Genomic DNA, 17394 nt, shown 5'->3' with positions numbered 1-17394 from the left:
GCATCCTGTAGCTCCAACTCCAAAAAGTTCTGGGACACTGTGAAGTCCATGGAGAACAAGAGCACCTCCTCCCAGCTGCCCACTGCACTGAGGCTAGGTAACACGGTCTCCACCGATAAATCCACGATTATCGAAAGCTTCAATAAGCACTTCTCAACGGCTGGCCATGCCTTCCGCCTGGCTACTCCAACCTCGGCCAACAGCTCCGCCCCCCCCGCAGCTCCTCGCCCAAGCCTCTCCAGGTTCTCCTTTACCCAAATCCAGATAGCAGATGTTCTGAAAGAGCTGCAAAACCTAGACCCGTACAAATCAGCTGGGCTTGACAATCTGGACCCTCTATTTCTGAAACTATCTGCCGCCATTGTCGCAACCCCTATTACCAGCCTGTTCAACCTCTCTTTCATATCGTCTGAGATCCCCAAGGATTGAAAGCTGCCGCAGTCATCCCCCTCTTCAAAGGGGGAGACACCCTGGACCCAAACTGCTATAGACCTATATCCATCCTGCCCTGCCTATCTAAGGTCTTCGAAAGCCAAGTCAACAAACAGGTCACTGACCATCTCGAATCCCACCGTACCTTCTCCGCTGTGCAATCTGGTTTCCGAGCCGGTCACGGGTGCACCTCAGCCACGCTCAAGGTACTAAACGATATCATAACCGCCATCGATAAAAGACAGTACTGTGCAGCCGTCTTCATCGACCTCGCCAAGGCTTTCGACTCTGTCAATCACCATATTCTTATCGGCAGACTCAATAGCCTCGGTTTCTCGGATGACTGCCTTGCCTGGTTCACCAATTACTTTGCAGACAGAGTTCAGTGTGTCAAATCGGAGGGCATGCTGTCCGGTCCTCTGGCAGTCTCTATGGGGGTGCCACAGGGTTCAATTCTCGGGCCGACTCTTTTCTCTGTATATATCAATGATGTTGCTCTTGCTGCGGGCGATTCCCTGATCCACCTCTACGCAGACGACACCATTCTATATACTTTCGGCCCGTCATTGGACACTGTGCTATCTAACCTCCAAACGAGCTTCAATGCCATACAGCACTCCTTCCGTGGCCTCCAACTGCTCTTAAACGCTGGTAAAACCAAATGCATGCTTTTCAACCGATCGCTGCCTGCACCCGCATGCCCGACTAGCATCACCACCCTGGATGGTTCCGACCTTGAATATGTGGACATCTATAAGTACCTAGGTGTCTGGCTAGACTGCAAACTCTCCTTCCAGACTCACATCAAACATCTCCAATCGAAAATCAAATCAAGAGTCGGCTTTCTATTCCGCAACAAAGCCTCCTTCACTCATGCCGCCAAGCTTACCCTAGTAAAACTGACTATCCTACCGATCCTCGACGATGTCATCTACAAAATGGCTTCCAACACTCTACTCAGCAAACTGGATGCAGTCTATCACAGTGCCATCCGTTTTGTCACCAAAGCACCTTATACCACCCACCACTGCGACTTGTATGCTCTAGTCGGCTGGCCCTCGCTACATATTCGTCGCCAGACCCACTGGCTCCAGGTCATCTACAAGTCCATGCTAGGTAAAGCTCCGCCTTATCTCAGTTCACTGGTCACGATGGCAACACCCATCCGTAGCACGCGCTCCAGCAGGTGTATCTCACTGATCATCCCTAAAGCCAACACCTCATTTGGCCGCCTTTCGTTCCAGTACTCTGCTGCCTGTGACTGGAACGAACTGCAAAAATCGCTGAAGTTGGAGACTTTTATCTCCCTCACCAACTTCAAACATCAGCTATCCGAGCAGCTAACCGATCGCTGCAGCTGTACATAGTCTATTGGTAAATAGCCCACCCATTTTCACCTACCTCATTCCCATACTGTTTTTATACTGTTTTTTTATTTTTTATTTATTTACTTTTCTGCTCTTTTGCACACCAATATCTCTACCTGTACATGACCATCTGATCATTTATCACTCCAGTGTTAATCTGCAAAATTGTATTATTCGCCTACCTCCTCATGCCTTTTGCACACATTGGATATAGACTGCCCATTTTTTTCTACTGTGTTATTGACTTGTTAATTGTTTACTCCATGTGTAACTCTGTGTTGTCTGTTCACACTGCTATGCTTTATCCTGGCCAGGTCGCAGTTGCAAATGAGAACTTGTTCTCAACTAGCCTACCTGGTTAAATAAAGGTGAAATAAAAAAATAAAAATTAGAGGAGACTGGCAAGGTACGTGTGCTCTGACCAGTTTGATAATTCCACTGACCATTGTTAATGTTACTGATGAACAGCTGTTGGGTTCTGTATCCAGGGGACCTGAAAACATTCCATCCCATGGGAGACATAGACGTAGTGCTCCATGGACGGAGGATGTAGTTGACATACACACTAATCTGTTGGGGGTGCCAGTGGGGGTTCCTCATGAGTTTCAGGCCTTGGGTAGGAATGATGGACTCTGGCACTTACTACCTATTATGGGTCCAGCCATAGTGGATGCAAGACAGACTGCATGGATTAATTATATCTACTATAATCAACAGCGTTTTGTGAATTACTCCCGTGATGCACTCACTGGTATGTCTGAACAGCTTGAGGCCACATCTAGGGTTGCCAGACAGAATAGACTTGCTTTAGATATGCTTCTTGCCAGTCAGGGGGGTGTCTGCAAGATGTTCGGTGAACAATGTTGCACGTATATTCCTAATAACACCAGTCCAGATGGTAGTATATCTAAGGCCCTTAGTGGGCTTGATGCACTATCTTCTGAGATGAGGACCATGGCGGGGTGGAGGAGTCTGGACTATTCTCTTGGTTGGGAGCCTGGTTTGGTAAGTACACTGGTATGGTGGTTACTGGATTTCTGACCCTAATTCTTGTATTTTTATTATTGATGTGTTGTGCTGCTTGCATCATACCATGTTTTAAGAAGTCTGCTACAGATGTGGTGAAGGCTTCAGGCATGATGCCTTTGCTTGATGCTCCAGTTGGAGATGCTGATACTGAAGCATGCTTTCAGGGGAGGATAAGACTGACTGAGGATGACCCATGGTATGCTGTGGGTGAGGTAGTATAATAAATATTACACCACCACAGTTCCTTCTTTTACATTTTTGTTTTATGATACGTTTTCTTTCCAGTATGTTTGTTCTCCCTGTTGTGAAGGTTTGGAGTCCCTGGGTGGCTTGGTGCCCACCTGGTGCAGGATAGGAGTAGCTGAGAGGACCAGATGGTTTATAATAATACTTTGCTCTGCTTTACTCTGTTTTCCATGACCAAAGTTTTATCCTACATCTTACATGTCAATAAACAGTAAGTCTTATCCTGTTTTTGTCAAAAGGGGGAGACAAAAGCATCACTTTATTTTTTCTTGGATGATTTTTAGTATTTCTGTAAAAAATATATATAATAATAATAAGAATTATGTTTTATTAATAATAAACTTTTTATTATTTTCATGAAATGCTATTAACATATTACTATGTTGGGACAGCTGAAATAAAGGATAAATAAAGGAAAACTTCCCTAGTGGACGGAACAGATATGACAGGTGGTTACACAAAGGAAAGTGGGTTGGGTTTGAGTGAAAGAGCGTGAAGACTTGAGGAACAAAGGGAGAAGACATGCTATCGTAAATACAGTATCTTATGCATTATAAATTACCACCCATTTGGAAAAGGAAAATGCAATAAATATTTACTCTGAGTTGCGCTTCAATATGGTGGTGGTAGATGGAAGGCCATGTTGCCCAACAGAGTCCTTTGTCCTTTGAAGAGTGTCTCTGTTGGTGAACGGGATACGTTGTAGTGTCGTCGTTGTATGGTAGATGGGATACTCTTTCCTAGCCCATGTTTACAGCTGCTGTTGCTCACTTAACGGCTAGGATGTCTCATTTCTTTAGTGAATAAGAGTTCAAAGTTCATACTATTCACAACCAAAGCTCACGCTGAGGTTGGCTTAGTTCTGTAGTTGACATGTTAGTCCTTTTCAACGTACGGACCGTCGTCCTCGGAACAGGAGGTTACATTTTAATCAAGGGCTTATTGTCACGCCCTGGTCTTAGTATTTTGTGTTTTCTTCACCTGAGGGATGGAGGGGATGTTAGTAGGTTTAAGAGGGAGTGGGACAAGGGGGAGTCGGTTTGGGGTATTGGGGGGGTGCACTCATCAGGGGTAGGGATTTTGTGTGGGCACATGGAGGTAAAAGTGGAGGGTTCTTTTGTGGTGATGCAGGGGAGGGTTATAGGGGTGGATGTCACGATAAGGGATTGTAAATTTAGATTAGTGGTGGTGTATGGGCCACAGGTGGTGGCAGACAGGAGGGAGATGGTGGACTGTCTGACGCCCCTGTGTGTCACAAATAGGAAATTAGTTATCGGGGGGGATTTTAATACAGATTTAGGAATAGGGGGGGATAGCAGTGCAGGCGCCATCACCGGGCTAATGGCTTGCCATGGTCTGGTTGATGGTGGCCTGCACACTACTCGGGAAATGGCCGGTCCTACATGGCGCAACTCCAGGGTGGTTGTGCGGAGGCTCGACTATATTTTTGTACCCAGGTCTTTGGGTAAGTTGTCTGGGCAGCTGTTGCCTGTTTTCTTTTCAGATCACGACGGGGTGCTCCTGCAGGTGGGGTCGCCAGTCTGCCTCTTTGGTAGCGGGTACTGGAAGTTAGATCGGGATGTGCTGGAGGAGCAGGCTTTTGTTGACAGGTTTTTTGGTTTCTTTTGGAGGCTTGAAGGACTCCGGTCCATGTGCGAGGGGGTGTTAGAGTGGTGGGAATTAGTTAAGGTGAGGATTAGGGCTTTTATAATAGGGTATTGCAAGAGGAAAAAAAGGGAGGAGAGGAGGGAGGTGGATCGTATCCAAAGGTTAATTGAACTCGAGTACGAGGCAGGCAACATCGGCGGGTCGTTTGACTGGGAGAGATCCGCAACCCTAAAGGAGCAGCTCAGGGAGTTGCAGGAGCGGAAGGCTCGAGCTTTCCTGGAGCATGCGCATAGTGGCTTTCTAGAACACAATGAGACTTGTTCTGCTATGTTCTTTAAGTCGGTTAGGGCCAGACAGAGTAGGAAGGTAATGCATGGCGTTAGGGAAGAAAATGGTAGTATAGTTAGAGAACCAGAGGATATGGTCAGGGTGACAACTGATCATTTCCAAGGTTTATTTAAGGAAAGGGAAATAGATGTAGAGCAGGGAAATGTGATTTTAGAACACTTGTCCAGGCGGTTGCCGGAGGACATTAGAGAAGTGATGGTGCATAGCGCGGTGCGGTACATACCAGCTCCTCGTATCGGCCCGGGCTAGAGTGGGCATCGAGCCAGGTAAGGTTGGGCAGGCTCGGTGCTCAAGAGCTCCAGTGCGCCTGCATGGTCCGGTCTATCCAGTACCACCTCCACGCACCAGCCCTCCGGTGGCAGCTCCCCGCACCAGGCTTCCTGTGCGTGTTCTCGGCCCAGTACCACCAGTGCCAGCACCAGGCCTTCAGTGCGATTCGCCTGTCCAGCGCTGACAGAGCCTTCCTCCTCTACAGCGCTGCCGGACTCTCCCGCCTGTTCTGCGCTGCCGGAGTCTCCCGCTTGTTTAGCGCTGCCAGAGCCTTCCTCCTCTACTGCGCTGCCGGAGTCTCCCGCCTGTTCAGAGCTGCCAGTCTGCATGGAGCAGCCAGAGCTGTCAGTTTGCATGGAGCAGCCAGATCCGCCAGTCTGCATGGAGCAGCCAGAGACGCCAGTCAGCATGGAGCAGCCAGAGCCGCCAGTCAGCCAGGATCCGCCAGAGCCGCCAGTCAGCCAGGATCCGCCAGTCAGCCAGGATCTTCCAGATCCGCCAGTCAACCAGGATCCGCCAGTCAGCCAGGATCCGCCATTCAGCCAGGATCTGCCAGAACCGCCAGCCAGCCAGGATCTGCCAGAGCCAACTACCTGCCTGAGCTTCCTCTCAGTACTGAGCTTCCTCTCAGCCCCGAGCTTCCTCTCAGCCCCGAGCTTCCTCTCAGCCCCGAGCTTCCTCTCAGTCCCGAGCTTCCCCTCAGTCCCGAGCTGCCCCTCAGTCCCGAGCTGCCCCTCAGTCCAGTGGTGTCCTTGGTGAGGGTTACTAGGCCAAGGTCGGCGGCGAGGGTCGCCAATCAAAGGACGCAATACGAGGGAACTAAGACTTTGTTGGAGTGGGGTCCACGTCCCGCGCCGGAGCCGACGCCCACCCGGACCCTCCCCTATGGGTTTAGGTGTGCGGCCGGGAGTCCGCACCTTGGGGGGAGGGGGGTTCTGTCACGCCCTGGTCTTAGTATTTTGTGTTTTCTTTATTTTTTTGGTCAGGCCAGGGTGTGACATGGGTTTATTATGTGGTGTGTTTTGTCTTGTTTTTTTTTGTAGGTATTGGGATTGTGCTATAGTAGGGTTATCTAGAATAGTCTATGGCTGTCTGGAGTGGTTCTCAATCAGAGGCAGGTGTTTATCGTTGTCTCTGATTGGGAACCATATTTAAGCAGCCATATTCTTTGAGTGTTTCGTGGGTGATTGTTCCTGTCTCTGTGTTTGTTTGCACCAGATAGGCTGTTTAGGTTTTCACGTTACGTTTGTTGTTTTGTATTGTTCGTGTTTTCATCGTTTATTAAAGATGTATCAAAATTACCACGCTGCATTTTGGTCCGATCGTTGCTACACCTCCTCTTCAGAGGAGGAGATAGAAGAAAACCGTAACACTTATATAGTGGAGGGAGAGAAGGGTGTGTTTCATAGTTTATAACCCATGTCTCTTCACAGGGGCGGGCCACTGATTGAGCAGAGCCCTAACCTTATGAAAACCCAAATCTCTCATTTGGAAGCTAAAATTACATTTTATATTTACCATTTGAATTGCACAACAATTCCATGTGAATATGATAACTATAATGTGTAGACTTTCCCAGATACAGTTTAGGTTGTCCTGTCATCAGTCATAATGTCTCAGATGACAACCGAATGGACATCATATTCATTAAGTACCAACGCATATTTTCAATTGGTTCTATTACCGAAATATGGTTCCTTTCCCTCCACTTGTTTGATGTTCCCAGACTCTCTATGTTTAACAAAAGCTATTCAAGAGTCCCTCTGTAGAGTCAAGAGAGAAAGGTATTTATGGGGGGGTCATAAACCTTACTCACAGGCCAACATCTTGACACCAGACACTGGTCATAGACTGTTCTCTTTGCTACCACACGGCAAGCGGTACCAGAGCGCCAAGTCTAGGTCCAAGACGCTTCTAAACAGGTTCTACTCCCAAGCCATAAGACTCCTGAACATCTGGTCAAATGGCTACCCAGACTATTCACATTGCCCCCTCCTCTCCACACCACTGCCACTCTCTGTTGTCATCTATGCAAAGTCACTTTAATTAACTCTACCTACATGTACATACTACCTCCACTAACCGGTGACCCCCCCCGCACATTGACTCTGTACCTTTAATTACTTGTTACTTTTATCTCTTATGCTTATCCATATTTTTGGAAACTACACTGTCTGTTACGGGCTCGTAAGTAAGTATTTCACTGTAAGGTCTACACCTGTTGTATTCGGCGCATGTAACTAATAAAATTTGATTTGATTTGGCAATGACTTGTAACAAGTAAAACAACTTTTTCAAGAGAGCGAAAGTCAGCGGTGGGGACGTGGTGTCACAGTTAAATGTCAGACCACATACTAATACACAAACTCACACACACCTGACAGGACATGTTTATACACACAAATGCACAAACAGATCTAATTTCACACCCCAGCATTCATAAGCCACAACCACCCTCAGATCTGTTACACAAATACACTCTGAAATCAGAACACCTCCCCCACACAACTCACAGGCCCACGCACGCAAAAACATGCACACATACACACACAAACATATACAGTTGAAGTCGAAAGTTTAGGTTCGAGTTGTTAAAACTCGTTTTTCAACCACTCCACCAATTTCTTGTTAACAAACTATAGTTTTGGCAAGTCGGTTTAGGACATCTACGTGGTGAATGACACAAGTCATTTTTCCAACAATTGTTTACAGACAGATTATTTCACTGTATCACAATTCCAGTGGGTCAGAAGTTTACATACACTAAGTTGACAGTGCCTTTAAACAGCTTGGACAATTCCAGAAAATGATCTCATGGCTTTAGAAGGTTCTGGTAGGCTAATTGACATCATTTGAGTCAATTGGAGGTGTACCTGTGGATGTATTTCAAGGCCTACCTTCAAACTCAGTGCCTCAAAAGAAATCAGCCAAGACCTCAGATAAATAATTGTAGACCTCCACAAGTCTGGTTCATCCTTGTGAGCAATTTCCAAACGCCTGAAGGTACCACGTTCATCTGTACAAACAATAAGTATAAGTATAAATAAGTATAAATAAAGCAAATATAAACATCTTGGGACCACGCAGCCGTAATACCGCTCAGGAAGGAGACGCGTTATGTCTCCTAGAGATGGACGTAATTTGGTGCGAAAAGTGCAAATCAATCCCAGAACAACAGCAAAGGACCTTGTGAAGATGTTGGAGGAAACAGGTACAAAATTATCTATATCCACAGTAAAACAAGTCCTATATCGACATAACCTGAAAGGCAGCTCAGCAAGGAAGAAGCTACTGCTCCAAAACCGCCATAAAAAAGCCAGACTACGGTTTGCAACTGCACATGGGGACATAGATCGTACTTTCTGGAGAAATGTCCTCTAGTCTGATGAAACAAAAATAGAACTGTTTGTCCATAATGAGCATTGTTATGTTTGGAGGAAAAAGGGGGGGCTTGCAAGCCGAAGAACACCATCCCAACCGTGAAGCATGGGAGTGGCAGCATCATGTTGTGGGGGTGCTTTGCTGCAGGAGGGATTCATGCACTTCAAAAAATAGATGGAGTCTTGAGGAAGGAAAATTATGTGAATATATTGAAGCAAGACATCAGTCAGGAAGTTAAAGCTTGGTCGCAAATGGGTCTCCAAATGTGGAAAAATGGCTTAAGGACAACAAAGTCAAGATATTGGAGTGGCCATCACAAAGCGCTGACCTCAATCCTATAGAACATTTGTGGGCAGAACTGAAAAAGTGTGTGCAAGCAAGGAGGCCTACAAACCTGACTCAGTTACACCAGCTCTGTCAGGAGGAATGGGCCGAAATTCTCGCAACTTACTGTGGGAAGCTTGTGGACGGCTACCCGAAACGTTTGACCCAAGTTAAACAATTTAAATGCTACCAAATACTAATTGAGTGTATGTAAACTGCTGACCCACTGGGAATGTGATGAAAGAAATAAAAGCTGAAATAAATCATTCTCTCAACTATTATTCTGACATTTCACATTCTTAAAATAAAGTGGTGATCCTAACTGACCTAAGACAGTGCATTTTTTGCTAGGATTAAATGTCAGGAATTGTGAAAAACTGAGTTTAAATGTATTTTGTTAAGGTGTATGTAAACTTCTGAGGAGTTTAACTGTACATCCACACCAGTGGAAGCTCCTCAGAAGAGGAAGGGACCATCCATTAAATGGTAAAACAGTTCAAAAGCTCCTTTTTTTAAATAAAACTATACTAAATATATTCACGTCACCAAATAATTCATTCAAACCCACTGTTGCAATGAAGGTCTACAATAGCCTCAACAGCACTCTGTAGGGTAGCACCATGGTGTAGACGGAGGACCACTAGATTCCATCCTCCTCTGGGTAATGATAGCTAACACAGTTCCGTACAGGTTTTGTGTACCGCAAATTTCAAACGAGGCTACGATAAAAACTAATGGGACTGTAGCAACTGTGTTGGCATCAAAATCTGGGGTGTAAACTACTTTTCTATTCCAGCTTTAATTGACATGGTAATAGAGCAAATGTATTTGAGAAAAGTTGAAAAAACTGACCCTTCTAACGCTGCACAATACATTGTGACTTATCAGTGAAAGGGACAGGGAAAGGGGGATACCTAGTCAATTGTACATCTGAATGCATACATTTGTCGCATCATCTCTGCAAGCCATCATGACTCTCAAAAGTCGCGAGACAGCCGCAGTTGTGAAGATAATTTTAGCACCGCCCTAAAAACCCTATTCAAAAACAATGAAACGTTATATAAACTCTTTATATTGTTCAATAGACATTTTAGAGGTGATAAATTGGAGTGAAAAAAGCAGTTTCCCCACACGACATCTCTCCCCCCTTTCACTACTAAGTAGCTTTTGCTTCCCCCACCACAATTTTTCAAAAGACTTGGTGGAGCTCCTTTGCCTTCGTAAATCATGCAGAGACGGGCAGCATGAAGGTCGTGTCATTGGTTTTGCTGGAAAGCAGAGAAATTGTGCTTTACAATGGTAATATCACATTTGACCTGAAAGTATTAATTTTGGGGGGGCGCTAAAATATGGTCACGTGTACGGAACACTGTCAAGTATGGAAGTTTGTTATCGTTACATTGACTTCAATACAAAACGTAGGAGGCTCATGGACCTCAACCCCTTCCATAGCCTTCACAGTAATTTTGTCAACTTCTGGAGGATGTCCTCCAACCTATCAGAGCTCTTGCAGCATGAACTAAGATGTTGTCCACCCAATCAAAGAATCAGAGGTTTAGTACTGAAAGCATAAGCTACAGGAAGCTAGCACTGCAGTGCATAAAGTGTGGTGAGTAGTTGACTCAGAAAGTCAATAGTTGAACAGTTTTGAACAATTTAATTTCTTCCAAAATGGAGTGTTTTTCCAGTTTCACTAGCTATGTCTATTCAACACAATATTGGAACACAATATTCCAATTCAAGGTAAGCTTTTAGTTTTACAAATGTATTGCCACCGGGGCACGTTCTAAACTGCTTACTGACTGAACACTAACTTTACTGCATGACTGTAGCAGGTTTACTAACACATTAGAAGGTTCTATTAGCTATGTTGACTGACTTACTTTAGCTAATATGGTGACAATGATGTAGGCTGTATATAGCGGGTATGATATTGTCTGTCTTGGAAAGGTTTTTTCACATGGTCACATGCAGATGATGTGTTGTACATTGAAGTCCAAAAGCGAAGGGAAAAGGTGAGTAGGAGAGTGCATATATGCAATAAGGAATACAACGTGGCTGCTATGAAAGTGAACTGTGTTTACACGTGATCAAGGGTGTATTCATTCCACCGATTCTGTTGAAAAAAATGATTGAACGGAAGAGAGAAAAAAAATACCCAAATTTGTACATTTGAAACTCTCAATGACTACACCCTATATCCGCTAGATGCAGGAAAGAGTGTGCAAGACGGCATTGAATGTGTCACTGTCTGTCAATGTGTCGCTGTCTTATCTTTAATTTCTCTCAACCTGTGTGCACCTACATTGGCTGTAACAACCTCATGATGGGTATAGAGAAATGTTGAGTATCACGTAGTAGCATAAACCTATCGATGTTACATTGAACTGGGTGAAATGAATATGAATGACAGTCATCCAATATGCTGTAATAGAAATATGGCCATGCTCATAAAAAAATAAATGGTCCTCCCTCATCTGAAACGGAACCGACCGCCACTGATGCACACACACGCAAACACACACAGCAGGACCACTTTCCCACTATCTAAGGCCACAAACACAGGAAGTTTAAGGCTGACCCACTTCTCTTCTGTCAGAGGTTTTATTCAGGTCTTCATACAAACAAGCTGTCAGTGAACACATTTAAAGACAAAAACAACTAGCAGCACTAACTATCTGAGATAAAGTAACAATGCATTGGCAAACCAGCTGCCTCAATAGTAGTATAAGTCATATACAAAATGTATATAAAATACAAATAAGCTACATATTTAGAACTCTACAATACTTTCCATATAAAAAATTATTGGTTTGTACCTGCATTATCGGCCTTGTCATAGTTCGCACAAAGAATCAGTTCAACAGCTAAACTAAAATGCAAATTGAGTGAAAAATTGATTGTTCAAATAGACTTGTTGCTGTAGGTATTCTGCAGCTCTTTAATGGTCAAATAGCCAATACAACTGGGTTCCACTGTCATTGAGGAGGATCTGCCTAGAGCAGCCTCTACTGGCCAGGCATTGTAACTGCCGCTAGACGCCATGGCAGAGTTTGACTCAGGATTATGAAGGGGGATTTGGGGAGACTCAGGGGATGGTGAGGGCCTGGGGGGATCCGACCAGGCAGGGAGACTGGTAAGACAAGAGGGGCAACTGGAACCACATTCCTCTCCTTATCCTTCTTTCCTTCCTCTTCCACCTGGTCCTCCCCCTCTATGCTCTCCATGCCGAAACCAGAGTCTGGGCTTAGGGGCTGGCTCTGCAGCCGACCGAGACGCTCCAGGCGCTCATAGGAGGAGGAGGATGTGGCGGAGAGAGAGCTGTGGTCCCCCTGGTAGGTGAAGTAGACGGGGCAAGACTCGATGAGGAGGCTGCTGGGGTATTTGGTGTAGAAGTAGCCGATGTTGGAGAAGCAGGAGGACTGGCCGCTGCTGTTCCAGCCATCAGAGGGACTGTTGGGGTCAGAGTGTAGGAGAAAGGCCGCAGTGGTGGAGCTGGTGGAATCGGTGACGTCCCAGACTTCTGTTCCAGACACCTCCGCGGGGGAGATGTCCTCGCAGGGCTGGGCAGTGATGAAGGACTCTGGAGCAAACAAGGGGCTCAGCCATTTCTGCATGGGGAGGGCCAGAGACGCACGTCAGTATCCGCCTCTCTGTACAGTGTCACAGATATTGGCGAAATTGAGAGTTATGCTTATACTTAGGCAAAATGACAAAGGATAAATATGTTACTGCATCTACACTGGCAAGTATCAAGTTTTGAAAGTTGCTGCAAGAGCAGTGTGTGGTTGTTCGTACGTCTAAAATGAGGGCATGTGTGAGTTTATTGGTGTGTTATTGTGTGCATGTGGTAGAGAGAGCGTGTATGTCTGCATCCAACTTAATGCAAGGAATTCAAAGCAACAGAAACCACACCAAGGGGCCTGTACTCATGACTAATGTTTCCCTTTGGTTTTTACTGTGGCTGGGCACTATACTTTTAATGGCAACTAAAGAGGCTGTTCCAAACTGTAAGCATCAAATGTAAGTAAGTAGTAAGTCAAGTTAAATAAGGACATAAATGCGGATATATCCACTCAACCAGGTTCCAGAATATTATATTAGGCCGTCCACTAGGTTTTCATATCAAGAAAACATTCACGCCAGTGAATAACGCCACATACACAGAATTTTATTGGTTCAAGAGGTTTCAAGTTTAGCAGGAAGTTGGAGTATTTTCCAGGTACCTGAAAGTTTCCACCGTGGACAGAGTTAAGTGGCTGGAAGTACTTGGCGGGATCAGGCACATACTGGTGTTTCCTATAGTGCACCAAAACAACATGGATTTTAATAAGCCATTTTGGGTCTGTCCCAGAATTAACTTGACACTACATACCCAAACAGACCTAAGGTCCTGAACGCAAAATCTGCTTCGTATTGGATTATGTAACCAATGATAAAAATCAAGCCCCCGTCATCAACACGGCACAAGACCAAATTAACTCATTGAGCCAAAGGTTGTAGGTCTCACTCCTGATCTGACCCAACAATACATACATGTACGCATATAATCCACCTTTACGCATTACTCACCTATTGTTTGTATGAGTTTTGTAGAAGACCAGCAACATGACAACGATGAGCGTGAAAAACGCACCACTCAACACCAGCCACAAAGTCAGGTCCGGCGACTCCACTGAAACACCAGAGAACGGGAGCACGGTTGGAATGTAGGTCTCAGAAATGCATCTGGATTCATTTAATGCAATTAACATGGGTCATTAACAGAATTTTTGAGACCAGCAAATTAGTTTTATTCCTATATGGGCCGCATGAACTTCACCATGCACCGACTGTCAGTTTCTCTGGATAGGATAGAGAGTCTTCTGCATGACTGAACATATAGTAGATGTAAGGTTTTAGTTTGTGGCATGGCATCAAACGTACCAAAGGTTGGCGAGACCTCGTCCTCTGATGTCCAGGAGGCAGTGGTGCTCCACTCACTCCAGTGGCTAGAGGGGGGTTGGGTCGGCTTGACTCTCAACCTGATGTGATGAATCCCACTCTCCTCCACATCCAGCTCTATCCACGGTTCATGCTTTAGTCTGGTCAAACTCTGGGCCTCCTGACAGAGAGACCGGTAAACAAAAATAAACATAATCACTACAAAGCTACAAGACTCTCAAACTATTTAGGCTGAAATCCAGATTTGAGACGAGTGTGTTTAACTCAAATGTACATGCTTTGATGTCTATGGAAGCGAAGATTCCGCCAACAATCACAGCTAAATACTCAGGCGCCGGTATTATGCATGACTAGCCACTAATTAGATTCACTATAACTCATTCATCAGGAATACTGCGTGTTCAGCCAATACCACCACACACTTTCACACCCACCCACCAAATGGTTTGTCTTTCTCACTCACCCCCCATAGCTGGTCTTCCCTCTTCACCTTGACCTGGAACTCATATTCATGGATCTTCATAGATAGCGGACTACCAGCACTCCAGGTGGCATTAGTCCCATTGATGATGACCGGACTACCAGGAGGATGCATCTTAACTGTAAGGAAACAGAGGGAGATGTCACAGTCATCTAATACCATGAAGTGGAAATATAGAGGAGGCGGTTTGGTGAACTACAGTCAGGTGATGGGTAATCTTGTCTGAGACCTGTCATTTAGCAGATGCTTTCCAAAGCAACGTTCACATTGATAGTGGCACATAGATTCAGTATTGAATATGTACCCATGCAAGAATCAAACTCCCAAATGAACCAGTGAAGAAGAACGGCTATTTAATGAGAGGCTACTCTCGCAGGTACACTAGACAAAAGAGAACACTGAAAAAGTGGACACTCACTGTGGTGGATAGGTTTGTATCTTATAAGCTTTGCCGCCTCAGACCCGTCACACTCCACCTTAATGCTGGGGAGGCGCTCGGCTGAACTGAAATACTGTAGAGAAACAGTCAGAAAGCAGATGGCATGTTTATTAAAGTAACAACTCCTTGCATCTGTTCTACATGTGTGTGAAAATTCTAATTTTCACAAGCAGTTATTAAAAACACACTTCACATTATATATTTAGTTCATTTTGAAAAATAAAATGGGAATAGACAGATTGATAGAAAACAATGAAATTGATATGTACAATAACATATATGGAGAATTACATATTGTATGTCATTCTCATATCAGGAAAAACTTACATGGCCCTCAAAGACAATACTGCAGCCTCTGAAAGAATGACCTTGCACCGGCCTATCCAAGGGTTTGAGATCGCAACTACTATTGCTAAACAAAACAAAATAAATGAAAAGTAAAACTCTCAATATTACACAGGGATGCATTTATGCCTCAAAACACAATGCCGTCATTTTCTGTATTGCAGTAATAATAAAGACAGACAAAAAATATTCCTTACAAAATATTGTTAAAGTTCTCTTTTGTACCGAGGAGCTGGCAGGCCACGTCTGGATCTACTGCCGAGCTGTTCCACACACATGTGATGTTGTTGATGTAGTCATTCACACAAAACAGTCCTTGGAGGGAAAGACAGCAAAGGCAAACCAAAAAATATTATTGCTGTGCGTTCAATTCAATCAATAAATTGTGTTTCTCCACATGGTGCAAGTACTGTTTGTTTTTCACAGATCTTATCTGAATGAGTAGGCTGAGATTAACATGTAGTCGCTAGTTACCTTGGAGGTTGTGAGTGAAGCCTGGTGGGACAGAGAGCAGGAACAGCAGGTGAAGCATGGACCACATCATTACCGCCACTGTCTAACTGGAAAACAAAAGACGGCATAGATTAAGAAACTGTCACTTAAAGAGTGTTGGCCATTACCACCACTGCTTAAATTAAAAAACAAAGATGATGAAAACTAAAGATGAAGAGGCTGTTATAACAGAGCATTGGAACACCAGAAACATTTAGACAGTACAAATCCTAACAGTTGCATAGAACAGCAGCAAATACATGACACTGGTAAGGGAAGTCCTGACTTGATTGTATTCAACATTAAAATCTTTCCGTCACAGGCCCAATACCATTATTACCCACTGTCATCCCCTTTGACAGCAGTACATGAAGAGTTTAAGTAGGCAGCAGTGGAAAACTCCTCTTGAATCCATATCTGTACAGAATACACATTCATCCAGAGACTGCTGAATACTGCATGACCTAATGTTAAACTCTCAATGAGAAAACCTTTTGTACCCTTGTCTCCCCTGAATAGGCTGATGTTCAAGTTTGTTTGCACCAATAGACTGCTAAAAAAACTAGGCAGTCTAAACACTTTCCTCTTGAGTGCTTGTTAGATTCACCAGGTTGGCCTAGATGTAAAGAACTTGTGTGTGTGTATATATATATATATACACACACACACACTATTGATGTATTGTCACACGCCAGAAATGTGCAGTGAAATGTGTTGTTTTACAGGGTCAGCCATAGTAATACCAAGCAAATTAGGGTTAAGTGCCTTGCTCAATGACACATCAACAGATTTTTCACCTTGTTGGCTTGGGTATTCAAACTAGCGACCTTCATGGTGGCTCAACACTCTAACCGCTAGGCTACCTGCCGCCCTAAGGATTAGTTTTAAATTACCACATTACAATGATGCGGCTGACACCTAGATGATAACAAGAATGATACAGGGATACTCAATGTTTTTTTTAAAATAAAATTTAAATCTAAGTTGAATCTTACAAAAAGTAAGTGATCATGCACATGCAAACAAATTGGTATTCTACCTCGTCAGACTTACCCTCTTAGTCAGGGTCGAAGTGTCAGCACAGTCCTCATTCTGTTATCCTACTTTCTTTGCTCTGTTTTTACTATTTGACTTTTGCAGATGCTCTCTCCTCTCTGTGTCCTTAGTCTCAGGTAGGTCTGTCTGTCTGTCCCTTTGTGACGGTCTCACTCTGTGCCTCTAGCGCTCTCTCACTCTGTCTCTCTCTCTTTCTTTCCCCCTCGATTGAAGTGCCCAATGACATTTCATGGTGACACACGTAACCACAACCTCTCGCTAAGGCTGACATTTGCCTGTGTCTTGCAGGAAGCCACACAAAACCCTGAAGATAAAAAAAAAGAAAATGTATAATTACCATTCTCTACAACAGTGTTTATCAACCCTGGTCCTAGGGACCCAAAGGTGGTGCCCATTTTAGTTTTATCCCTAGCCCCCACACACCTGATTCAAATGAAAGGCTTGATGATGAGTTGATTAGTTCAATTAAGTGCATTAGTGCCTGGTCCAAAACAAAAATGTGGTAGCCCTTCCTAGGACCAGGATTGAGAAACACTTCTCTACCACTCATACTCTACAAGCAAAGCCATTAGGCCCCTGAGACCCTTTATGTGTTAAGGTATAAATAGTGAATACACCGCATCCTGTTTCAG

General features: G+C 44.5%; 1 protein-coding gene across 1 annotated transcript; it reads right to left on the bottom strand.

Annotated features, from left to right (window-relative positions):
• Positions 1 to 11574: 11574 nt before the first annotated feature.
• LOC115110120 (interleukin-2 receptor subunit beta-like) lies at positions 11575 to 17394 on the bottom strand. The gene is given in 12 exon segments (XM_029635498.2): positions 11575 to 12103; positions 12106 to 12616; positions 13232 to 13304; positions 13578 to 13680; positions 13932 to 14109; positions 14413 to 14549; positions 14849 to 14942; positions 15197 to 15281; positions 15412 to 15529; positions 15689 to 15774; positions 16760 to 17066; positions 17186 to 17394. Coding segments are annotated over 10 exon segments (1563 nt in total). The 5' UTR covers positions 15759 to 15774; positions 16760 to 17066; positions 17186 to 17394; the 3' UTR covers positions 11575 to 11909.

This window comes from Oncorhynchus nerka, linkage group LG26, assembly GCF_034236695.1.
Source record: "Oncorhynchus nerka isolate Pitt River linkage group LG26, Oner_Uvic_2.0, whole genome shotgun sequence".
Taxonomy (NCBI): domain Eukaryota; kingdom Metazoa; phylum Chordata; class Actinopteri; order Salmoniformes; family Salmonidae; genus Oncorhynchus; species Oncorhynchus nerka.
The sequence above is the reverse complement of the archived record's forward strand: the minus strand, read 5'-3'. Positions and strand labels throughout refer to the sequence as shown.